The following is a 26,829-nucleotide window of genomic DNA, read 5'->3' as shown; positions in this document are numbered from 1 at the left end:
ATGATACACACATTTATTAAAAGCAAGCCTAGTCTAAAGTAGAAACTGCTAAAGTTCATTATTATATAATAAAGCTAATGAGTATTTGAGATCTTAATGGAATCAGGTTGAAAACTATACCATTTGTATATCCCACTAGATCTTTTTAAATTAAATTTTAAATGTAAAGTGGCTGCTTTCTCTAGGGTGGAATATAAGCAATTCTCCATAATTTGAATATTAGGGAAAATTAGTATAATGGGTGATACAAAATAGTGGAACCTAAGAAAAATATGTTTGGGTTTTTTTTAATTGCAGTAACATTGGATTATAACATTATATAGCTTTCAGGTGTACATCGTAATATATTTCGAATTCTGTGTAGATTACATCATGTTCACCACACAAAAACTAATTATAGTCCATCCCCCCATATGTAAGCCTAATCATCCCTTTTGCCCTCCCAATCCCTTCCTCTATAGAAAAATATGTTTGACTTTAGAATTATTTTCCACAATACATTTTACCTTTCTGGACTTACTTGGCTTATTAAATTTAGCTTGCAGTTCCCAAGCACATAGTAAATGACACCAGGAAGCACCAGTCTGAAAGTGTAATTATAAAATTAAAGACGATAATAAATGTAATAATAAAAAATAGGGGGTTGGCCCAGTGGTGTAGTGGTTAAGTTCGCATGCTCTGCTTTGGCAGCCCAGGGTTCACGGATTTGGATCCCAGCACAGGCCTATGCACCACTCATCAAGCCATGCTGTGGTGGCATCCCACATACAAAATAGGGGAATATTGGCAGAGATGTTGGCTAAGGGATAATCTTCCTCTCCAAAAAAAAAAGAATAGGATACGTCCCCAAAGGATATCTGAAAACTAACTATAAATTATTATCCATTATAATAGAAAATCGAAAACTCTCATATGAGAGCATTTTTTGGCATGGACCAGATTAGGAGGAAAAAAATTTTTACCTAAGAGTTCCCCAAAGACTATGAGCAGTTTAACTAGAATTTTACAACTGATTTAACTGACAGCAGAGATTGAATTATAATAAGGATGATCAACACGAATTAAGAACCTCCTGGAGGCTGAATGCATTCTCTTCACTGTCTTATTTATGCACCCACATGAGTCTACAGAGAAATTAAAGCAAAGAGATGTGAGTGAAATTGTTTGAAATTAAGGAGAAATGGAACTAGAATACAATTTCAGCTGCCTTAAGTATTCTACCTAATTTTCCTTTAATCTATACAGTATTTTACACTTTTTTGGCAATCCTGCAATATTTAGTATATGTTAGAAATAGTTTTCTGTGCTCTTTCAATTGCACTGGTACCACCTCTCCCTTTCAATCCACTATTTGCTGACGCTTACTGAGCTCTGTGTAAAAGCCAGGCACTGTTCCAAGCTCTCTCTGTCATTTAATTCTCACCTGAACATTGTAGAGTAAATACAACTATTATCTCTGTTTTACCGAGGAGAGGGCTGAGACGTGGCTCCATAGCCACTGTAGTGTGTTGAATGGTGACTCCCCCAAAAATGTGTCCATGTTCTAACTTCTGGAATCCATGAATTTTACTTTATTTGGAAAAAAGGTCTTTGCAGATCAGATTAAGTTAAGGACCTTGAGATGATGGGATCATCTTGGGTTATCTGGAAGGGCCCTAATCCAAAGACAAGCATCCTCAGCAGAGACAGAAGAGAAGACACAGACACACAGAGGAGAAGGCAATGTGAAGATGGCAGCAGAGACTGTGGGGTGTGGATACGACTCAAGGAATGCCCGAAACCACCAGAAGCTGGTAAAGGAGGGAAATGAGTTCTCCTCCCAGAACCCCCAGAGGGAGCACGGCGCTGCCAGATTTTGGACTTTAGCTTCTGGAACTGTGAGAGAATAAATTTCTCTTGTTTAAGCCTCCAGCTTGTAGTAATTGTTACAAAAGCCCTAGGAAACTAGTACAACCAGCATTACACGGCCACCATCCTAGGAATATAAAGGGCCGCTTCACTACCATCTCTTAACTCACGAGAGAGATCTGGTAGAGTTTCTCCTTTCTTTTCCCGTGAAAGCACCCTCTGTCAATGATTCTTTCTGACAAATGTTTTCCTGAATGCTGTGTCTGCTAATAGTTCTTTACTTACTTCCACAATTCAGAATTTACTGTTTCTCTTCTATCTAGGTTTATTCTATGGCAACGCAGGCTTTCTCCAGTTAAAATAATAAATGCCTTTGCCCTATTCAAAATTTATTTTATGCCCTAATAAAATTAAGGTCAACAACATGGAACATATTGGCACTTGAAAATGCAATTCATTCTAACATTACAGTTCAGAAAAATTCGTAACATTTTAATTCAGAAAATAATTGATGTGGTTATATAGTTAACACATGCTGTGAAATTTTTAAAAAACTGTATTCATAGTGTTTCAAGTATTCCATGACATACTTTTCACTGATTTATTCTTATTTAAGATTTTTTCTAATCCTATTTGATACTGTGCTGGATGGTCTCTGTTTGTCCCTCTGCATCTACACTTCATCCTCCTCAGCCTGCTCTGGGTTTTAGTGTGGGCCATACGAACCACCCAGCATCTCACCCATACCTGATTTAGAGGGACGTTTGAGCTGATGATACTTAGATGAGATTTGGGGTCTCATCTATTGAGCTCACAGGGATTGCACACCCTTACCCAATGGTTGTGGGTGAGTTCAGTTGGTGGGAGGCTCTGGGAAATGGGAGAGCAGGAGGAGAGTGAGGTCAGGGTGTTTATTCCTTCTTCGGTCTCCTGGTAGGACTGAAGGGCTGGCAGAGACTCTGTTCCTCTGCCCAGAGTTGTGCAGAACTTGGCCTGTTGGGAGACGTTGCCCGTAGCTACAACTCTCTCCAGGTGATGCTCGCCCTTTCCCCCTTCAAGTCTTGGGTGGTAGAACTAATCTCCTATCTCCTATGGCCTATGGTGAGATCCCAGTGCCTTCCATCACTTATTTGTTCTCTTAACCCTGCCCATATCCCCATAAATCTTCTCTTCAATAAAGTCTTTTCAGTCACCCCTTTGAGTGTGTTGTCTTCTGCCAGACTCTCACTGAAACAGCTATTGAGGATCCCAACTGACCGCCTCCATCTAATAGCCTGAATAATTTCCTCCCATAAATAAAATTATTCCAGGTTTTCAAAAAATTTCTAGTTTAAACGAATTACCACTGGCTATGAGTGGTGTGGGTTTTTTTCTCCCTTAACAACAACAAAAACAAAAAGTGATAGCCTGGGATGATTCTGTCCCTGTCAGACACTTCTGCTACAACTGACTCTTATCACTGAATGATTTTGGTTCCAAAATACCTGTCATCACCATCACCGATGCACTCAGGGAAGGCGAGGCTACAGCCGAAAAGCATGATATGTTGATAGCAACTGAGGCGCTGGAGGTATGTGAAGAACTTGAGGAACTTCTCCATTTCCATGTTTTTGATAATTGAGAGGAGAGGTGTTAGCGTGGTGCGGTAGGGCAGCATCTGACACTGGCTGTGGGTGATTCTCGTGCAGGCACCTAAGAAGCCAAGATAATTACATTTAGGGGCAGACATATCAGAAGTGTATGTTTACAAACTCATTTGACACAATAGGTTAACATGTTCATAAGATAAAACATATTCTGTAAGTAAGGATGATTATAGATATACAACCAGACACATAGATACATACATATGAGTGTATGTATGTGTGTATGATAATGACACCAAGCTACTAATATTCACAGAGGGATAGCATCTGTGTCCTGGGCAAATGTGTGGAAAAATACACTCTCACACCTAGCCAGTGGGCATATAAATTGGCAATCACTCTTTTAGATCACAGCTGGGCAGGGCAATATGTATCAAAAAAATCTTTTAAACATGCATATCCTTTGACATTGTAATATAATTTCTAAAAATTTATCCTAAGGAAATGATGATGGTTGTGAATGTGGATTTATCTACTTGGATCTTCATGTCTACATAGTTTATAATTTTTAAGAGATGGAAATCACCTAAACATTCAACAAAGAGAATTGGTTTAAAATATTGTGGAACAAACAACAGAATACTTAGCTATATGAAAGATGCTTTAGAAGACTATTTAATCATATAGACTGATGCTTACAACATAATAAATAAAAATAGCAAGTCACAAAATAATTTGTATACAATGACTCTGTTTTTAAAAATACATGATTATATAAGGTATATACATATGTCTATGTCAGCTGCTCAGGGTCAGCTCAGAGCCTCTGATTTCATTTTCTTTCAGAGCTGGCTCCTCTCCTGGGCACTATCACCTCCATGGCCTTTCCTTCTCCTTCATTCCATAATTTGCATGGTTGGTCTGATATAAATCAAAATATTAATATGGGACCATGTGATGGGATTTTAGGAGACTGTTAGATTTTTCTTTTTTTATTCTATATTCCTTTATTGGTTTATATAAAGATTGATTACTTTTATTAAAAAAAAAGGAGATGATTAAAATTTTGGTTATAGTTTAAGCAAGCTATTTAAAAACAGAATCTTCAGGCTTTGGAAATGCAGTGGAAGTATTAATTCTGGTTATGTTGGGGGGAGTAAGTAAGCAGGGAAAGAAGTTCAACAAGAATGGAAACATTTCTTCTGATCACTATATAATTCTCAGCCAAAGAAATGAAGAGGAAAACCTCTCCAGAGCTAAGGCTAACTCCATTTCATTAAAAATAATGTTAAAAAATAAGGCTTCCTCTCTGACAAAATGGCCAAACTAACTCTTTGATCTGTAACACAGAATAATATACCCTATCACAGAAGGGTTCCCAACCCCCTTTTCTGCTTCATTCATTCAGATAGAGCACCTCAGAGTCTTCACTTCTCATCTTCTCACTGTCTTCTCCAGTCTACTTCTAGGTACACTTCCTGATCTCAATTTTCTTTCAAACCTCTCTGAAAACCACCCAAGCCCTGTAGGAAGTCTTTCCCCAAATGATCAGATTGTAGGCATTAGCCCTCACACTTCATGAAAAGACACAATTCTCCATTGTTAGATAATAGTTATTGATCACCCAAAATGTGCTGAGCTCATTGGGGCATGATCAAAACATGATTTCCACTTTCAAAGGCAACCAGTGACATGCAGAATTTTGCTGTACGCTAGACCTAGGATACACATGGCAAAAAATTTAAGGGTGCAACACTTTTTCTGGACCTCATCAAACTCAAAATACTAAATGGGAAAGAAAGGAATTAGAGAGGAAGAAAATCCTAATTAAAATATTCAGATAGATACATATATACATGAATTCAGCTTCACATGAGTGCTGAGGTGGGAAGTTCTGGGCAAATTTCATGAGTATAATACCCAAGTCATTTAACCAGAGAAGTTAAAATACATTTCCGTGTGGGACAGCATTACAGGCAGGGAGAACAGAGAGACAGTGGACTTCAAAATGACACAGTTGCATGTACTGTGCTAAAAGCAGAGATGCTTCCTTATAAGAAGTAAGAGTACATTTTTTCTCCATCAAAACTATGAAATCATAGTTCAGTGTCAAGAAAATATTTATTGAAAACCAACCTTGTGGTGGGCACTAAAACAGGTACTCAGATTCCTTCATTCACAAATGTCTCCTTTTCACAACCCAGTAAAGTGATATATTTATCTTATACACGAGGAAACTCAATTTCAGAAAGCCTAAGACAGCTGCCCAGGACTGCCTAGCTATCACGTGGAAATTCCAGATCTTCTAACCTATGTTTTCTGAGTAACTTCCACTTGGAGCCACCTTAGACTAACACAAAGGGGGTTATTGTGTTAAAAACAGTTCTTAAGATACGTAAGATGATTTTTCAACAATTCATATTCATGCTCAAGGATTTTGCTTGTTGTATCCTGTCTGCATTGTTCCTGCTATAACATTTAAGTTGTCAGCATTTTATATTTACTGAGGATTCACAGCCATCAAATAAAAACATCAAAGGGAAGTAACTCCCTTGTCACCAGTACATCAATCATAGCAGCTAAATTGCTCTCCAGGGGCAGGGAGCCACAGCAGAGGCCTGCTTCAGAGAACCAGCCTTCTCAGAGGACAGCAAAATTTTCCGTAAGCATCCCATCCAAAAGGCTCCTACATCTCTTTATAACATCATCCTGTTTTATTTTCATTACGGCATTAGGACTACCGAATAGGATCTTGTTTATTTACTTATTTATTCCTAGTATTCTCCCACATCAGAGTAGAGACTTTGTCTTGTCGCTAGAAATCACCGGGTTACCAAATAGTAGACATCCAATAGTTAGTCACTGAATGAATGAGGAGATTAAACAGAACAAAGTCTTCACACTGAAAGATTTCTTACTGAAGAAGAAAGAAGCAGATATGAAAAAGCCAATATATCTGAGACCCGTGGGCAGTAATGTTGATGGCTAATATTGCTACTATAGTTTTTAATAATCTGTTTCCTGGAACTTACCATGGCAATAGCCAGTCTTCCCATTTCCTCCACCAGATTAATTCCTATCTTGAACTCCCCTCTGGACTACAGTGCAGAACTAAATGTAAAAAAAGAGGAAGTGTTCTCCTCTAATAGTTATACCTTCTGCTATCATTAAGCATGCTCAATTGCTTTTAGCATGAGACCTCACCATAGTAGAGAAAAAAGGTGGATGTGCTTACAAGTTATAAAGGCTGGAGAAAAAGGAATAGATGAGCAGCTCTGAGGAGAATGGAGGTAAAAATGATAGCTGTAGCTGGCAAGAGTAGGACATTGTAAATTTTCAAAGTCGAAGCCAGCTACTCCAAGACTGAGCAACAGAAGCCAGGAGGCTCCACCGAGCCTGGGTCCCAACTCCAGGCCCACAAGGCTGTGTGACCTTGAAGCAATGACTTATTCTCTTAAAACCTCCTAATCTGTAAAGTCAAAACAGTAATAATGTTAATCATAGGGTTGTGAGGATCAAATTTGTCAACAGAGGTAAAGAACTTAATGCCTTCATACTGCTGATGATCAACTGATGTTCCAACAGCGTTGGTAGCTTCAGCAAGAAAAATATACAGTACAAGGAAAGACAGAAGGAGATGTTTGCTTTGTAATAAAAGCCTAAATAAACCATTAGTATCTAGTTAAGTTGTCTCTTAATATGAAAGATATTTTAAATTTCATTTCCATTTATTGTTTTATAGTGAAATAAAACAATTCAAAGATATGGGAGAAGATAAAAGATCCTTAAGTAACTTCCAGATTAGATGTTTGCTAGGTACTTTTTATACAGCACTTTATTTAACCCTCCTGCAATCCTATGAAAAAGCTGTTTTTACTCCCATTTTACAGATGATGAGACAGATTCAATGAGGGTGTGAAAGTATTCAAGGTCATACGATGTTAAATGGTAGAGTTGAAATTGAAACCAGGTCTTTCTGATCCCATAGCCTACTCTTTTCCACTGTATCATTCTGTCAAAAATACTATACCACTTCACACATTGTAAATTTACTTCATTCATGGTAATGATTTGATGAACCTCGAGGGATCCTAGCAATGAGCTGCTTCTCTGAGATGGTAAAAACTAAGCCTGCTCAAAGAAAATAATGAATCTTCTATTAAAAATCGTTTACCCTTCTTCACGGAGGGACCAAGTGGATTGGGAATGCTTAGTGTCTATTTCTGGCTGTACCACAAAGTCAACCCGGGTCAGCACTACAGCAGCAGCGTGGAATAATGGAGGCTGGTCTCTATTCTAGATAACTCACAGGAAAAGCAACATTTTGCCAGAATGATTTCTGGAACAAATCAATTTGAAAGGTTATTGTGTACTTAGGAAGATGCGCAAGAGGGTTACAATTAGATAAGAAGGAACAGGAAGCTAATGAAAGGGCCTCTCTATGAAGATCCTGGCTTCCTAACTAACTCTGTAAACATGTCTGAACCCAAACGTTGAACTTAACTATTTTACTTCTCATAAGAGAAAATTAAGGAGACAAAAGTAAGGCGCATTTTCTTAAGGAGTCAATTGTGACATTTGTAAAAAGTCTTTATAGACATAGTCAAGGTAAGCCAATATCTTGCTAATTTATGCAAAAAATGCATACTTAACTGCCTAGTGCAATGCTGTGTAAACTATCAGAGTTAAGTGAGAGCTAGCTACTCTTACAAGGAAAAACGTGAGGTTTGGGGTTTAATATCTTGTATATTAATGACATATTTTCCAGACTTAACATGTTAATGCAACGTCAAGTCTCTTGGTAAAGTCTCTTGTCAAGCTTCAAGCTTTCACATCCTACACGCACATATATACAACTAGGTCATTCTCTCCTATCCTTATTCATACACACACATCCATACTACTTGTTTCTAAGATGTTTAAATAGTAGCTAAATCTTCATAAGCTAATGCAATTCATTCATTCAAAAAAAATCTACTGTGGCAAGACTCTAAACCAGTGAAGGGTAATTATTTTATTGTAAATTAATTATTCACATTCCATAGTACTAAGTAAGCTGTAGCATTTCAGCTGTCACATCTTCATCTGTCATTTTTCATCAATTTTAGAAGAACTACATCTTGTTCCCATATAATCATCTACTTTAGAATTATGAATGATTGAGTAAGAACAATAATTCACATTTAGATGGTGCTTTCAAGTTTGTAAAAACTTTTCCCGTACATAGTATGGTGGTTCCACAGTCTGATTCAAATCCTGCCTGTATTATTCTATATTTATGTGGCTTTTGGTAAATTACTGAACTTCTCTGTTTATCAGTTTTGTCATCTGTAAAATGGGGATAATAATATCTGTGTTACGGGGTTATTGTCAGCATTAAATGATGTCTACACAATGCCTATCATGAGCACATACAATAAGCTATAAAAGTTTTTGCTACTATTATTATTTCATTTGTGACTCTCAAAAACTCTGTGAACTAGACAGAAGAGATGTTTGTATCCATGTTATGTAGGTAGCAAAACTGAGGCAGAGATGGTAAATTTTCATTCTGCCTTTCTCCTTTGAATTCCATGATGAATCCATTTGTAGAGGAAATAACTATTAATATATATATATATATAGGATCAAAATTAAAAGTTTTATTAGTTAGTTTTGCTTACTTGTAAAATAAAACAATGCCGGATGTTATATCTTTTTTTAAAACACTCACTAAATGTTTAAAAACATTCGTTATTCATTGAGAAATATTTATTAAGTCCGTATTAAATAAAGGCACTGGGCTTGGTGCTGTAGAATTAAAAAATAAGAAACTGAAATTAGATCACATTTTATTTATTTAGCCAAAATGTACTTTAATACATATGAAAATTACTTGTTTTTTCATGCCTACAATGGTGAAGATACATTGTATAATGATGAGAGTTTAAGAAATTACTTAGTGGCACATCGTGTTCATTGAGGGTAGGATTTATCGTAAAATCAATATCTCACTTGCAGTTAGTTTTAAACTTTGCTGCTCACAAAGGCAATGAGATTTCAGCGGACTTCCCAGCTCTGTGTAGTTTTATTGGGAATCCCATTTTAGGTTAATAATAGTCAAGATTTAAGTAGTGGAAGAAGAAATGACAGAGCAGACCTGCATACTAAGGTCTGGATTATTCCAGCCAGGTAATGTGTTTCCTGTTGCAAAGTGCTCGTTCAGATAACCTTCCTTAAATGAGAATTCTCTGAATTTAAAATCTGTTCTAAGTCAGCCTCAAGCTGAGCTGATATTTACCTTTTTACTCTCTGAATTTACAAAGGAAGGTATTACAGGGAGGAAGACTGTACACGAAGGCATGCTCTACACACTCAAAAGGAAATATTCAAATAAGTTTCTAGTATAATTTTTTGGAATGCATACGAATACTATTTCTTTCTTTTTAGTAAATATGACTTTTATCTTATTACAAGGCAATGTCAGATTAGAAAGCAAAACAAAACATGAGCAACCACTCAACCAAAAAAAGGAGGGGGCATGGAATAATTCTCGCTGGATGTATCCTCAGCATTAACTCCCCAGACCCCTCACTAAAGAGCAGCCATGAAGTTTGGGAGGCTTTCCCTACCCCCCGCTCCAGGTATGGTCCTGACGGGCCCACGACAAGCAGCTCACGGCATTGCCTGGCACTGTGCTTAGTTCAAGGGCAGACAGAGACTGAAGGTGGTCCAATCACAGTAAAACCCAGGAGCAGAACGGGCTACAAAATTTGGCGCACCCAAGGTAAAATAAAAGATGTAGGGCCCTTGTTAAAAAAGTATATTTATATTATTTTATTTAATTATATTATGTTATTCATAACACATATTTATTTATATTATTATTAATAACTTCAACAAGGCGACAACAGAGCATTAAACAAAGTGTGGAGTCCTTCTATGCTCAGGGATCCCTGCAACCACACAGGTTGGCGTGCTTATGAAGCCGGCCGATGATTAGAGAAGGAGATCTCCCTCCAGGAACCTCTATAACTCTCCACATCGGGATATTTGAGCAGCAGTCCCAGGATTGCTCCATAACATTAGGTAACAACTAAAGATGACCAGTTTAAGAGCTGTTGGGGCCTCCAATTCAGTCAGAGGACTTCTGTCTTTTTATATAACTTTAACGTACCGGGGCAGAGATAACCAAACACACAGGAATCCCCGGCTTTGTCTGCCCATTCAAACATTACATAAAAGTCGTGTGTCTCCCTGGGAAACCAGATGTGTCTGCACACTGCATTTCAACCCCAGCTTGGAGAGTCACATTTCTCCAGGGAAACTGCTCACAGTTGGGACTGATGAGGAGTCCCTGACCTGTCCTTGTATGCAGCCACTTCTCTCCCAAGTTTAGTCGGGAAAGAAAACATAGTCCAGTGTTCCACTATTGTGCTGAAATGTTTGCTGCCTGATACCTGCTTCTAAATTAGAGTGTCCACAGTAAGGCCAGTCCGCTGTGAGTCAGTCAGCTTGAGTTTTTGATACATAGGGAGTTTCTCAAGAAAATATTAATGGCTATACTACATGTCTACTAAGGACAGATTAGAGGAATTGGACCAAATTGTAATTGAAGGTATTTGTTGGGCACTAAGAAAAGTGTTTTTTCTTTATCAGGAAGATATGAACAGGAAATCTTGGCATATTTTTCTCCAACTTGCTACCAACTATTGTAGATAACGTCCATTCACTTCTCAGATGACAAAAAAAAAAAAGGACTCTGTGTGAAACCTGGCCTTGAAAACTTCTGAAACCCTTCTACCCCTGCCTTTTTCACATTAGGATGAGGACGATGAATCTGTTGCCCAAGAGATGTTATGGAAGTCTCGGATAATAAAGCCAAAAAAGAGAAACTTGGGAATTTTAAACATAGAAATGAATGTATGGAGTTGGAATCACAAAGAAGCAGAGTCAAAATTAGTGAGACTGCCCAGATTCAAATGGGTAAGTAGAGTGCTAACCTAGAGAGATGAAGATGTGAAGGGTGCAGTGGAATGCATGGAATAGTCAACACAAAAAATCCAAGATGGGAGTGTCAAGTCAATTTTGTTTCCAGGGACATTATAATTTTTCCTATAAGTGGAAAATTTTGGAATATGAATCTTAATAATGATGAGTTAGATATTAATATAGGTTTAACCTATTTCTCTATAAAGCCTTTACTTTCTCCAGGTGATTTCTTAAAACTATGAAATAGAGTATTTTAATAAAAAACTAACTAATATAAAAATTCCTCTGTGCAAACAATACAGAGGACATCCCAATTCAATTATGGGAGCAAGTTTAAACTTACTACAAGAGGCACTAGAAAAAAAATGCTTTAAAAAAGATCCTGAGAAAATTTATAAAATGTTGATAAGCAGGGTGAGGGCCTGTGGGCATTCATTGTACTATTCACTCTACTTTTGTGTGTGGTTAAAAACTTCTATGTAAAAAGATGTTTTAAAAGAAAAGATTCTGAAATATTGTGGACTAAATTAACTGAAAGCCCACCCATCATAAACATCCAGAAATATTTTGTAAAATAAAACTTCTTTTGTGTAAATAGCTGAACTCTCCATAAAGAAAAGGAAATCTCAAGATTCCAGAAAAGCAGCAGTAAACGGAAAACAAGAGCAAGGAGTGAGTACATGAGATGACGTCACAGGAGTGAACATCACATGGACGGATATCCCATGAGCTGATGTGGCTGTGGGCCTGTCTTGGAGGAAGTTGTCAGTCTCAATAAAGAGATAAGGCCTTGAATCCACAGGAAGTACAAAGAGGAACTGAGACCCTCAAAAAAAGCAAGGACCTGGGTAGCTCAGGCGTATGATGAGGAAGCTTGTCTGACTCTGCCTAGACTCTAGTTTCAAACAAAAAGCTTTCTTTGGGTGCTTCTTACCACAGCCCTGACCTCCCCAGGGTTTGAATTTACAACTATATGCGTGATCCAGGAACCTCCCCACAAGCCAAAAATTAACATAAAAATTGGTCCTGGGACAGTGACACCTTGGAGTGCTTAGTCAAATCAAACACAAAATTGTCCTAGAGTGACGGACGTGTGCTGAATCCAAGGAAGTTTAAAATCCAAAGTCATAAAAGAAACAGGAAACTAATCCAATAGGAGAAAGAATAAGAAGTCATTAGTCATAACCAGCAGCAGTGTTAGAAGTCTGAGAACTTCAGACAACTGACAATCTGACAGGGGCTATCAAACAATTATGAATGAAACAACTAAAGACAAAAATGTAGTAATTAAAATCTTTTGAAAAGTATGGCACACAATAAATAAAGAACTGGAAGACTCGAAAAGAAATCAAATAGACCCTCTAGAAATGAAAAACATACATCAGCACTGAAATTTAAAACTCTGTGACTAGATTAAAACAGAAGATTAGAATCTGCTGAAAAGAGAATTAGGGAATTAAAAGACAAATCTGAGAAAACACATCGGAATTCAGCACAGAGATTTACAGAGGATGGATGAGAATGTTCAACCTAAGAGTAATTAGAGTCCCAAAAAGAGAGAATAGGGAGCTCAGAAGGGAGGTTATATTCACAGGGTTAATAGCTGAGAACTTTCCAAAATTGAAGAAAGACCTTGGGGCCAGCCCGGTGGCACAGCGGCTAAGTTTGCACTTTACACTTCGGCGGCCTGGGGTTCGCCAGTTCGGATCCTGGTTACGGACATGGCACAGCTTGGCAAGCCATGCTGTGGTAGGCGTCCCACATAGAAAATGGAGGAAGATGGGCACAGATGTTAGCTCAGGGCTAATCTTCCTCAAAAAAAAAAAAAGAAAAGAAAGAAAGACCTCAATCTTCAGATTCAAAAAGCACATCTTCTAGACAAGAGATACAAAAAGAAATCCATATTCATTATATATGCATTATAGTGAAACCAGCAAAGGCAAAAAATAAAAAGCTTAAAGCATCCAAAGACAAAGTGCCAGTTGCCTACAAGGGAATAAAAATTAAATTGGCATTAAAGTTTCTAATACAGCAACACAAGAGTCCAGAAAAATGTGAAATAAAATTTTTAAATTAAGAGAAAAAACCTATCAACCTATAATTCTATACCTAGATAAACAATCATGCCATATTGAGGGGAAAATAAACATATTTTTAGAAAAACAAAAATTGAAATAGTTTCTGCTGAAGGAACTCCCAAGGAATATTTAATTCAGGAGAGAATTTAACCCAGAAGGAAGAAACAGACTCAAGAAGTAACAGTGATTATTATATTATGTGTACTTGAAATCTTTCATAATATTGAAAAAGAGTGCAAGAGCCACCTCTGTTTAAAGGCTTCTTTAGGGGCCGGCCTGGTGGCACAGCAGTTAAGTTCGCACGTTCTGCTTCTCAGCGGCCCAGTGTTCGCCGGTTCAGATCCTGGGTGCAAACATGGCACCACTTGGCAAAAGCCATGCTGTGGCAGGTGTCCCACATATAAAGTAGAGGAAGATGGACATGGATGTTAGCTCAGGGCCAGTCTTTCTCAGCAAAAAGAGGAGGATTGGCAATAGTTAGCTCAGTGCTAATCTTCCTCAAAAAAAAAAATTAATAAATAAAGGCTTCTTTAAATTGCCTCAAAATTTTGGAAGTTGAGTTGCACTGGCTACTTATTTATCTCTTTAAACCTAGGGCTTACTGCCTTGCTTGCTCAAAAACAAAGACTTATAAAGCATCCCTCAAATTTTGAAGTTTTAAAAAAAAGAAAACACTATACCTTGGATGCACAAAGAAACAGAGAATATGATATATGTTAAATTAAATCATATTATTGAATTATTCTAATTTCAGAACTTTAAACCATATATTTGTTGTCTATATTTCCATATCCTATGTAGATTTGAATTAAGTCCCTACTACCATAAAATGTGCAAAATTATCTATGTAATTTAGCAGTAAAATGAGGTAAGCAGAAGCGGGAATTTTTTTAAAAACAATTACAATGGTGATATCATTATTAAATCTGTACATTTTATTGTTTAGAATTTTTAATATTTATTTTATTACAAAACTATACAAAGTACTTGCGAAAGATAAAAGATGTGGGAAATACAGAATACGCAAAGAAAAATATAAAAGTTACCTATAGGACTATGACTCAGAGGTGATCATTGTAAGCATTTGGATATATGTCATTATTGAAGTCAAATGACCTCGACACAACTTCCAGATTCCTTACTCACTAACTTCATCGATCATACTTAAACTCTCTGAACATCATTTTTTTTACTGTAACATGGGGATATTAATAGTATCTACTTAATAGAGTTTTCATCTAAGGTATATAGCGCAATACTTGGCACACAATAAATTTGATTCATTATTTTGCTGGTCTTTTTTTCTTCCAAAAGATACACTGTATATTACTTAACATAACATGAATATATTTAGCATTACAATTCATTGTACATATACAGTGTACATATTATTTAGTAGCCTGCTTATTCACTCACTAATATTTCTACATATCAGTAAGTATTCTTCCACAGCATTATTTTCAATGGTTGCACCTTTACCCATCATATGATGGATTAAGAGACAGAGGGTGAAGAAGAATAAAAGACTGATTAAAAACCCATAAGAAAGAAAATACAGCCCAGAAACAGAAAAAAACAAAATCTTTATAAATCCCATATCATAAGAAAAAAAATGAGTTTAAAAAACAAGAACTCAAAGACAAAAGAAAAAAATATACTAAAAGAAAATTAAGACTATACCACTAAAAATATTAACTTAACACTAAAAGTATTTAAAAATAAATTAAGAATTGAAGAGGCTTAGGGTAACCATTATGAGCACGTTTAAAAAGATGTACATATGGGGGCTGGCCCCGTGGCCGAGTGGTTAAGTTCGCGCACTCCGCTGCAGGCGGCCCAGTGTTTCGTTGGTTCGAATCCTGGGCGCGGACATGGCACTGCTCATCAGACCACGCTGAGGCAGCGTCCCACATGCCACAACTAGAAGAACCCACAACGAAGAATATACAACTATGTACCGGGGGGCTTTGGGGAGAAAAAGGAAATAATAAAATCTTTAAAAAAAAAAAAAAAAAAAAGATGCACATATGGGAGGCCGGCCCCGTGGCCAAGTGGTTAAGTTTGCGCGCTCCGCTGCAGCAGCCCATGTTTCGCTGGTTCAGATCCTGGGCGCGGACATGGCACTGCTCGTCAGGCCACCTTGAGGTGGTATCCCATATGCCACAACTAGAAGGACCTGCAACTAAGATATACAACTATGTGCCGGGGGGATTTGGGGAGATAAAGCAGAAAAAAAAAAAAAAGAAGATTGGCCACTGTTGTTAGCTCAGGTGCCAATCTTTAGAAAAAAAAGATGCACATATTATAAGGAAGAGAACAAGTCAACAAAATACATGCTTCTGAACTGAGAACCCAAAAAGTAGAAAAGTACTGAAAGATGCTAAAGGAAAAAAGATTTTCCTGAAATGAAGGAATAAATGAGTCTGCATATGCAAAGGGCAACCATACTTCATTATGACATCAGAATGATGGACATCAAGATATAACTGTTCATGTCAGTAAGCTTAATAGAAGAATTCTTCAAGAACTTAGGCTGAAACTGTGTAGGTCCACACCCAGGATCCAAACCGGTGAGCCCCAGGCCACCAAAACAGAACTCGAGAACTTAACCACTTAACATTCTACCCCTCGTCCCCCAAAATTCATGTCCTTCTCACATGCAGAATATATCCATTCTATCACAACACCCCAAAAGTCTTAAGTCATTCCAGCATCAACTCTAAAGTCCAAAGTCTCATCTAAATATCATCTAAATTAGATATGGGTAAGACACAAGGTATGATTCTCCCTGAGGGCAAAATTCCTCTCCAGCTGTGAACCTATGAACTAGACAAGTTATGTGATTCCAAAATACAATGGTAAGACAGGCATAGGATAGACATTCCCATTCCAAAAGGGAGAAACAGGAAAGAAGGAAAGGTGATGGGTCCCTATGTGAACATGGACAGTACTTGGTGTGTTCCTACACGTTACCTCTTCACTGACTCTCATGATTAGCTGTAATGTGGCCACCTGGCCAATCCTCAACCTCTAGAACAAGCAAAGACTTTTGATTTAAGGTCTTCATTTCTTCCCCATGGCAACCCTCCCATATTATTTATTTTTAAATTTTTTTGTTGACTTTAAAGGACACATAATATGATAGCATAGTCACTGTGGCTTAACAGCCATCAGGTCATCACAAATCAGTCTCCTGAAATGCATATCCTAAAGGCCTTTGTCCAGTGCATATTTACAAACATATAACGAAAGCAGAAACAAACTCTCTGAGCTTGATTACTTAATGAACAATGGGAGAATTAGAAAGTAATTCCAAGGAGAGAATTGTAGAATTCTAGACTTCGCACTTCTTGAAGTGGTAAAATTCTTGTTAATATCTATAAAAGCAAAATTGGCCCTCCCATATTCTATAGATAAAATTGAAACCCAAAGGCACTGTTCAATTTATCTAAGACAATTATACTATAAATAAGTTTTTAAATTTAAGAATAAAACAGTATAATCTGATTAAAAATGGAAACTCCAGGACAGACCTTTAAACTAAAATTTACTTTTATAATTGTAAATAAAACTTTACAATGTTTGGAAAAATGATGTATTTATTATAGCATTAAAATGGTATGAATTAGCAGTCTTGTCTTTTAAAGAAATAAGAATTGAAATGGATCTTGTTTTCTTCCATCTCTGAACCTCTCTTATAGAATTTCTTAAGCTGTAAATAATATGCTCATGTCTTAAGGCAGTTACTAGACAATTGGCTACTTGGGGAACAGGATTTCTATCTGATCCATCTTTATACTGGTCATAGCCAAAGGCCAGAGCTTGGCACCCAATAAATAGCTGCTGATGAACGAATGGTGCTTCCCAGAATAGGAATCTAGACTCTCAGGGACTGAGATGTCTCATAAAGCTTGGAAGATTACATAGGCATCAGAATGATGACTTCATTCATCAGAATGAATTTACACTAATTAACATAGTTATAAACAAGTACGTAAGTCTCATCAATTCAAACACCACACGTGAATATTAGGTTAGTGATGCAGAGCAGCAAAATGAAAAAATAAAATATGTTAACACTAAGGGACAAGGAATGGTTTGCATTAAACGTGAATTGATGCAAAGCTTTTGGCTTGGAAAACTCATTAGCATACTCATTTCAACTACAAGTAAGGGAAAAGGCATATTCTCCAAAGGCACGAGTAACAGCAAACAGATCCCACTGGTGGGATTTTTGCTCTCAACATAAAATTGTACAAAGACCAAAAACCTGAGACAGACAGCAAATTGAATGATTCAGGCAAAAGAGTATATACATTGCCAATTTTCTTTCAGAACCAGAGAGTAAAGTAAGTAACAGTTTGGTGGTTTTTTTTAACTTTTATCTGAGACTCTGGCTTTTAAAAGATCATTTTTGTCCTTGAATTTGATCAGCACTGTTTCTGCAATGCTGTTATCAGCATGCTACTCTTTTTTCCTCCACGTGGATCAGTAGTACTGGGCTGTTCTTCCTGAAGAGGAAACTGTGATAATGAATCTAGAGAGGAAAATTTTGAGCCATGAGCCTTGTTGGCATGATGATTTATCTCTGACTGTATTTGCTCTATTACTGTGTTATGGGCACATTACCTTTGGGAGCACACGTCGCCTGTGGGCTGTGGCAGGATTCATTTCAGAGAGAGGGTCAGGAAGTCATACCCAGAAATCTCTGAGAAGGGAGGAATGGGACGGTAGCCAAAGAAAAGTGAAATAGGCACTGTTCCATTATCCCTTTCAAAAACCCAGCTCTGCAAATGATTGAGTCTGCTCTCTCTGGGAGGAACCCAATACATCCCAGGGACAGAGTCATCTAAAGATGGAATGAGGAGGAAGGAAAGGAGAGTGGGAGAAAAGAGAAAGAGAGTCCATTCCAACCTTCAAGTTTCCTTTCCCTCTCTCCCAAGAATTGTGCAGGTCTTTACTAGAATGCCACCATGCTAACCAGACAAGCATGCAACAATTATTTAAATGCTTCTCTTGTTCTTGCTTAGATGCTGATGTTAGCCAGAAGCCCATGTCTAAATCTCATAACTGTTCTTTAAGCCTGAAGAATATGATTTAACATATAGGAGAAAGCAACCGACTGGACTTGCACGTTGGAGTCCCTCACTGGTGTCCAGCAGAGCATATGAGGGGTGGTGTCCAGGGACATGACTACAGTAAATTTTGGAGTGGCAAATTCCTAATGAGGCTTAGGCAGGCCTCAGACTCTCCCCCCAAAATATTCTTTTCCTCTAGAGTAGGTGTTCTTAATCATAATCCAAAGACCCGTGAGCCCATACACAGAATTTAGGCTGTTTATGAACTTGAATGAGAGAAAAATTGCATCTCTATTTCCATTAACCTCCAACTGAAATTTAGCATAATTAAATTATCAATATAGGCAACAAATGTAGAAAAAATTTAGAAATCATAGCTATTTTCATATAAACATAGAGTTATTGTAGACATTTCAAAATATTATTTATGCTCATCTCTGTTATAAAGTTACAGTTACTGACCTAGTGCTAGATATCATTATTTACTGTAATAAATAGTACATGTATTACTACCTCATGAATTTATGTTTCTAATATTTTGATCTGATTTTAATATAATTGCTTTCTTTTGCGATTCTGATTAATTTATGTTAAGCACCAAAACCTTCTTCTGAGAAAGCATCTATAGGCTTCATCAGATTGCCAAAGGAATCCTCGGCACAAAAAAAGTTAAGGAGCTCTGTACAGAGCATTGCTGCATTTTCTGTGGATGTGACACAAATGGCTAGAACTCACGTACCCTAACGCAGTATTCCTCAAGCTGAAGAATTGTACAGGTTTTTTCACAGGAAGAAAGTTATGGAGGGATCCATAAAATCAGATATAAATCCCCTTGTGTCTATAGATTTAACATGACTATAAAATTAATATGTATAAATTAAATACAAACAAAACTACAAAGCTAATAAAATTTAAATTAATTATATTAATGAATTAATATTGACATTGTTCTGATAAAACACCATGAGGTACAAGTTCTTCTGCATCTGGGAAGCTTATATTATCACCATGTGTCCAGCTGAGTGTGTCAGTCACCATTTTTCTCTATTTGAACTGCCACAGAGACATCCTTTGTATCATATGCCAGTACATACTTTGTTCCGGGATTGAGAAGAATATCTATCAAGTTGGCCTCTGTTCCTTTCTTGATGGCTGGCAAATGTCTGCTGAAATAACTCTAGGCCCAAGATGGACCTGCTCCTTCCTAAGATGTCATGTCAGTAAACTGAATCTTAGATAATGTGCATGTTGCTGTAAATGCTCCGATTGACCAGAAATGCAGTGCAAATATCCAGTCCACCAATTCCCAAACGCCAAGCCAACTCTAGGCTCTATATGTATTTCCTTGTTCCTTCTCACTCCAAACAAGGCTGACTATGTGATCCCAGTCAATCAGATATTTTCCATTTTTCTCTTTCTGTTCTTTATTCTTTATCCTATAAAAGCTTCTGCCTGCTGCCCCACTTTGCAGGTCTTCAAAAGGAGACTGCCCATGTCATGAAGTGTTGAAGTTTACTTGTATCACCTAAATCGTCTTCTTTAATCATTTTTTAACAGTCTAAGCAATATAGCTTAGCAGTAACATAATCACAAATAGAAATTCAAACACGGGCACCAAAATTGCAAATCAGTGCTTGTTGTAAGATGGTTATCCAGGTTATTAATTATTTATTATTATCATTGAAATGAAAGCATACGTTTAATAAATTTTTTTTTTTTTTTTGAGGAAGATTAGCCCTGAGCTAACTACTGCCAATCCTCCTCTTTTTGCTGAGGAAGACTGGCCCTGAGCTAACACCTGTGCCCATCTTCCTCTACTTAATACATGGGACACCTACCACAGCATGGCTTTTGCTAAGCAGTGCCATGTCCACAACCAGGATCTGACCCAGTGAACCCCGGGCCGCAGAGAAACAGAACGTGCGAACTTAACCACTGCACCACTGGGCCAGCCCCTAAGAAATTCTTATAGAGAATTCTTGGATTCCCCAGAACACATCTGAGGCCCCTCAGACTGCACATGGAGAAATACTATCTAATAGCACAATAGGAATGACAAGGATACAACTCTCATGCACGTCTAAGCCATTTGCCCATCCACACTTACACATAGAAAGACAGACTCCCACTCCAAAACACATAATAATCTATAGTCAATAATCTACAGAAGTGGGTACACGACCCTGAGGGCAGTAGAAATGACTTTTGAAGAATATAATGAAGACATCCAGGGTTCCATTCCCAACAGGATTAAAAAATGTCAAGAAAAAAGGAGAAGAGCCTTTACCTGATTTCAGATGTCTAATTAGACCCCTCTTCCAAAATACCCCCTTGGATAGTTTCCTGATGAATAGTAATCCAGGTAAAACTACAAGACTTGCTCTGATCCTCTTAGCTTCATGTTCTTGCAGAGTTCACTTTCTTTTTTTTTTTTAAAGATTGGCACCTGGGCTAACCACTGCTGCCAATCTTTTTTTTTTTTCTGCTTTATTTCCCCAACCCCACCCCCACCCCGTACACAGTTGTATATCTTAGTTGCAGGTCCTTCTAGTTGTGGGATGCAGAGTTCACTTTCAAACTAATAGAAATACCATGTTAAAAACACAGAGCTATGAAGAAAGAAGAACCTTAGGGTTTCGGACTGGTGTATTAGCTTTCTACACTCAGCAAATTTTAAGTATGCGTTTAGGGCATTTTGGTACAGAGTTATCAGTGCTAAGAAATCACTGCTTTTTAGACAGCTTCACTGTCATGATCCAAGTCATTTTACTTTCAGAAGAGAGACTCTGTATAGTTCACTGAGGAAAAAAATGAAATATAAGGTGAATGCACATTATTAGGAGAATGGCTGAAATAAATGATGGTATAATGACAACATGGAATATTATTCAGTCATTGTAACAATGAATTAGAGATATTTACATGAAGTATTCATGAAGGAGAAAAACATTATGTTGAAAAATATATGTAATAAACGTGATTCCATTTTTTGAAAAACAAACAACGACAAAAATACCTCTATATGTATGTCATTCTGTGTGCATACATGTGTATACATGTTTATATATGATTGTATGGCATGAAGAAAACTATAAAATTACACACTCTAGGTTGTTAACATGGGTTAACTGTGGACAGGAATAGGGTAATATGATGCAAAAGGAAGGAGAAAGGATAAAGTGATTTATGAAAAAAAAAGAAGACTTCTATTTTAAAATAATATATACAATATAATAATATTTATGTATTATAAAAGGAAGAAAAATCAACTCCCAATGTTGGAGGAAATGAAAAAGAAACATTAGAGTAAATAAGGAAGGTACAAGTGATTGAGAGGTAGGAAGCACTTCCAAATGGCACAGTAAGATCCTCCAAAAATATGTTCCTCCATAAAAGTAGTAAAAACACTGGAAAAAAATTATCAAAATCAAATTTTTCAGAACTTAGGAATTTAACCAAAGGCTTGCATCAGAGGAACATTTATTCAAGAAAAAATGACTGAATCACAAGGAGAACTATGCCTTTGCAGCATTTTAACTTGTCCTCTTCCTAACACCCTCTCCCTACTTCTGTTGTGGCCCTGAAAACCAATGGCCTTGCAACCATGGTAGCTATGAAAACTAGACACCTAGGAGATGATAGAGGGGGAAGAAACGGTTTGAAGCTCCCCCAAAAGGCATCCCCAGAGAATTGTCACCATTCAACCTATCTGGAAGCTCCTGGAAGGGATCCATTCTCACAGTTTGTCTTTATTTGACTTGACTCAGCACTTTCTCTATGCAAACAGTTCTATTCCAGGAAACTTGTCAAAAACAACCTGTGGCAGTTGTTTAACATCACAGCTACCCAAGTCAAGAATACCTGTTGGAAATGAGAGGCTGACCAAAACACTTAAAAGGAAAAACTGGAGAAAGAGATGTTCAAAGGGGCCTTTGACAGGCTCTGACATATTCCATGGGATCTAGAAGGCCAGGGCTGTGCCCATATCCAAGAAAGATATGAGAAGCCAGTCACAGAAGCCGTATATTCATTGTTTGATGTCCTTTATATGAAGTGTTCAGAACAGACAAATCCACAAAGACAGAAAATACATTAGTTTTAGACACAGGCTGAGGAAAAGAGGAAATGAGGAATAATGGATACAACATTTCTTTTTGCAGGGATGAAAATGTTCTAAAATTAGTTAGTGGTAATGGTTACACAACTCTGTGAATATATATTAAAAATACTGAATTGTACATATTAGAGGGTGAATTTTATGGTATGTAGATTATATCTCAAAAAGTGGGGGTTTTTTAAGTAAAAGTGAGGTCTGATGCATTTTCATCTGACATAGAATATTTAGGAGCTGGTTACCAAAGAGCATAATGAGAGAACAAAACACTTTAAGCTTTCAGCAAATTAATCTACTCTGTTGTCATTTTAATTCCTGATCAGAGTTTCTAGGTTATTTTATTGTGTGCTATATTATTTTTAACTCAAATGCTCTTGGTTGGTCAAAGAGTTTTTCCCTTTCCTTAAAATTTAATTTATGTTTGAACACATAAAATATATGAAGAGAAAACGTGAAAATAAAAACCCAAATGCAGAATGCAACCTAGAAAAATCCCTTGCTGAAATATAGCATGAAAGCTAACTATGGATCTTTTCCCTTTCCATATTACAATTAGTTTTCAGAACACAACTAATGAAACTCCAGAAGTAACAGATGTCACATAAAGCCTATTCCACATTTACAGAGCCCAGCTCTGCCACAGAGTGTAATATGGAGGAATTTGTTCCAAAATGCAGTATTCTACGCTTTAGCATGATCTTAAGGACCCCTAGGAGGAAAGGTCTTAAAGGAAGGCGATTTCCCGGTACCTTTTGCCAGGAGTTCTCCCTTTGGTTTCCTACCCAGGATATTTGGGTAGGACAGAACGTCTGGCCACTTTATTTTTGGACTGCAGTGGACTTAAATAGCTTTTACACATGCCAGGAATTTAAAATGACATTTTAACTAGAGAATAATAAAAAAGAGAGATAAAAACAAATTCTCTGCCAGGTGTTGGTACAGATACAAGACATTCAATGATACTTTAAGTAAAATTGATTACACAAATATCAAGTGCAGAAGTATGATTAGGCATCACCAACCAAAAGTAATGAGACATTAAATTTTTGAAATGACCATAGTTCATTTATTTATTCATTCAACAAATATTTTATTGAGCCCTGGCTATACAGCAGTAAACAAAATAGACTTCTCTCCTTACTGTCCTGGAGCTTGAAATTTGCTCAGTAATGCTCCTGCTACTGCAAAAAGAACAATAAAATTAAATGAGGAAGGTGAAATACTTGAAAGAGTATCTAGGAGTCGCAAGATCTGAATCTCTATTCCATGTCTACTGATTACTAGACAAATGGTATTGGATATGTCAACTTAATTTCTCTAAGCCTCAATTTCATACCTTGAAAAATGGTGTATATTACCTGTCCTGCATACCTCATCAGTATATTATAAGGACCGCAGAGAAAATATTCAAATTATGCCCTGAAAACTACCAAAAGCTCTATAATGACAGGCTAGTAATATTACTGAAATGTATGAACAACTATCAAATCCCTTCAACAAATAATTTTAGTTAATATAGACCATCTCCTGCAGATCTGTGTGGTCAGATGGTAAAGCTCAGTGCTAACTGTCAAGTACATTAACAACATAGAATGACACACATTCAAAGGTTTTGACTTTTCTTCATTTAATCATTCTAATTTCACCTGGATTTCCTTTCCTTGTCAAATTACATTCATATTCTCAAGCAATGTTCCAACCATAGGAAGAAAAAATGAGTCAAACAGATTTCCATCAAACTTCCAAAATGGGCAACAAGTACCATATGTTTCTTTACTCTTCAGGGTATGTGTTTGTCACCTCTACTTGAATCTTAAATGACAGAACTTTCAAAATAGAGACAAATCCACTTAGTAAAAGAAAATAACAACTGCTGTAACGGCAGCCACATCAACTGAACTGAATTTTTGCTTAAATTACTTATGCACTTCTGATGAAAAACATTGCCCTTAAGAATAATGAAGTGCTTAAGATATGACTAAAATATTAAAAACCTCAAAATTAAACTCATGAGGAAAATTAATTTTACTTGGCGTAATTCAGGTTTGCAGTATTACTGTCACGTAATGAACATGAATCCGTATGAATCACTGGTGAACACCAAGCCTTAAGAAACAGTTAATACCTATAGGTACTGTGTGAAACAATGGAATCCAAACAATCTGTCTCTTTGGGGCTAGAGAAATAGAATAATCCTGCTTTTCTTCAGACACTGGCAAACGTGTACTGTGATAGCTAAGAATCAGCTTAATCCTTCCCTTCCTGGCCCAGAATGAAAATAAATACTCTGTCTTAGACCTACGATGTGATTTCCCTTTGTGGGTTTTCATGAAAGAGGGAGGAACAAATAAGAAAATGATCATGGATGGATGGGCTTTGTATAATTTCAATCACATAAGCTTGTTTTAGGAAGTAGAAAATAAAAATCGACAACTGCAGAGAAAGGTCTTACAGTGACTGCTCTGATCACATTTCATCAGTGCTAACTGGATCAGAGCGGAAGCTCTTTGTCACTTTCCACACAAATCCACCCCCACCAGCACTCTGGAAGTTTAACAACTTGACTAAAAACCTGAGGAGTATCGAGGGATGGAGTCACATGCCAGAGCATATTGTCTGCCACCATCTAACTGGCCCCATCTCCACATTTTCTGTCTTCTTGCTCTCTCCCAGCTCTTTTTTTGGAATAACTGACAAATCGTTCCATTTGTCCTCGTGCAGAAGTTTCACACATGCCACTTTCCTCACGGTGTGCTTATTGTCAGCCACCAACACGTAAAATAAATTGTACACCAAATAAACGAGGGAGAAGAGGGAAGTAAGGAGAAAAGAACACATGGATACTTCCAAAGCACCCGGGAGGACAGCTCCTGTTAAATCACTTGGCATTCTATTGTAGAACTGGGAGCCCTCCCACCCCTAGTGACAGAATAAGTAACTTACTTATTAGTTTAACCATCTCAAAATAAGTAACTTAAAACTTCAAAACAGAAGCACACTTTCAGAGGTGAACCACCACAAAATCAACCCCGCTAGATTGGGGCAAGCAGCCTAAATTTTCATGCCTCAGAAATGTTAAATGACATTGACACATTTTCATTACTTACTTGTGTCCCTATCTGAACAGCTGAGCCGACGCCATTTCATATTTAGGAACAGGGCACTCAGCTAGACTGGTCAGATAGCAGAGTGGAGCTTTGCCTGAGTGACCAATAAGATTGTGAATTAAGAGCATCGGTTGCCACACTTAAAAATCTACCTCTGGGTTCCACAGACATCAAAGGACGCTCGCATTCAGCACCTTCAGACTTACTTGTGTTCCTGTGGTTGTGGTCCTCTGGGAAAGAAGCATCCGTGGTCCAGGCTGGAATGTGTTGGCTGGGATGTGCAGTGGATGTCACAGGGCTCTCGTTATAAACTGTGTTTGTAAGAATAACATCAGACACTTGGACTTCACCATCAGTGACCAAAGGTTCACTCCCATTTGATTTAAAATAGGCCTTTTTTAATGTTCCTAAAGACAAAAAAATATATATTTTAAAACACTACTAAAAGCATTTATTTTAAAAAACTTATTAAGAAAACTCTAGAGCTACTTTCCAAAGTCTTATTCTATCCAGGCAAACACAAAGAAAAGGATGATGGCGAGCACAACGACCCACTTCACTGGGACAGCCAGGAGAGTGTCTCCTCTACCACAAATCACATAACCCTGTGAAGAAACTATTGCTTTCTCAAGAGCTGATAGAAACTGAGTCTCCCGTCTAGGTTCTGTGTGTCCAAAGAATTTAGGGCAATTCCACCGCGCCTGAGACTCACCAGAAATAAATAAAATGTGGTGAATCTTACAGTGTTTCCTCCCCGCTTTCTGTTTCTCAATTTCACCCATCACTTTATGCTACTCAGTACTCAGGACATAACATACACTCTCTGCATCTCTCTATCTGCCACCAAAGGACACAATAGTGTCTGCTTAGCTTCAGTCTTATATTTCTCCACATTTTGCACTGAATTTCAGTAAACTATGCATAACGGAAAAATAGAAATAACAGGGCTCATAAATTTACCTAGACTTATTTCATAGAAACCAAAATAAAGTAAAACTCTAATTCCAGCAAAACTAAAAGAAGAAACTACATTGTTTTCATGTTTGA

General features: G+C 37.2%; 1 protein-coding gene across 6 annotated transcripts in view; it reads right to left on the bottom strand.

Annotated features, from left to right (window-relative positions):
* CORIN (corin, serine peptidase) overlaps positions 1–26,829 on the bottom strand; it is a 210,761-nt gene that overhangs the window by 141,141 nt on the left and 42,791 nt on the right. For all 6 annotated transcript variants that reach the window (XM_014738735.3, XM_070262494.1, XM_070262495.1 and 3 more), the window contains exons 3-4: positions 25,989–26,189; positions 3,333–3,540 (exon numbers count right to left, since the gene is read on the bottom strand). In XM_014738735.3, the coding sequence (XP_014594221.3) occupies positions 3,333–3,540; positions 25,989–26,189 (409 nt within the window). The remainder of the gene's footprint in view (positions 1–3,332; positions 3,541–25,988; positions 26,190–26,829) is intronic.

The sequence above is a fragment of the Equus caballus genome, chromosome 3, assembly GCF_041296265.1.
Source record: "Equus caballus isolate H_3958 breed thoroughbred chromosome 3, TB-T2T, whole genome shotgun sequence".
NCBI lineage: Eukaryota > Metazoa > Chordata > Mammalia > Perissodactyla > Equidae > Equus > Equus caballus.
The sequence above is the reverse complement of the archived record's forward strand: the minus strand, read 5'-3'. Positions and strand labels throughout refer to the sequence as shown.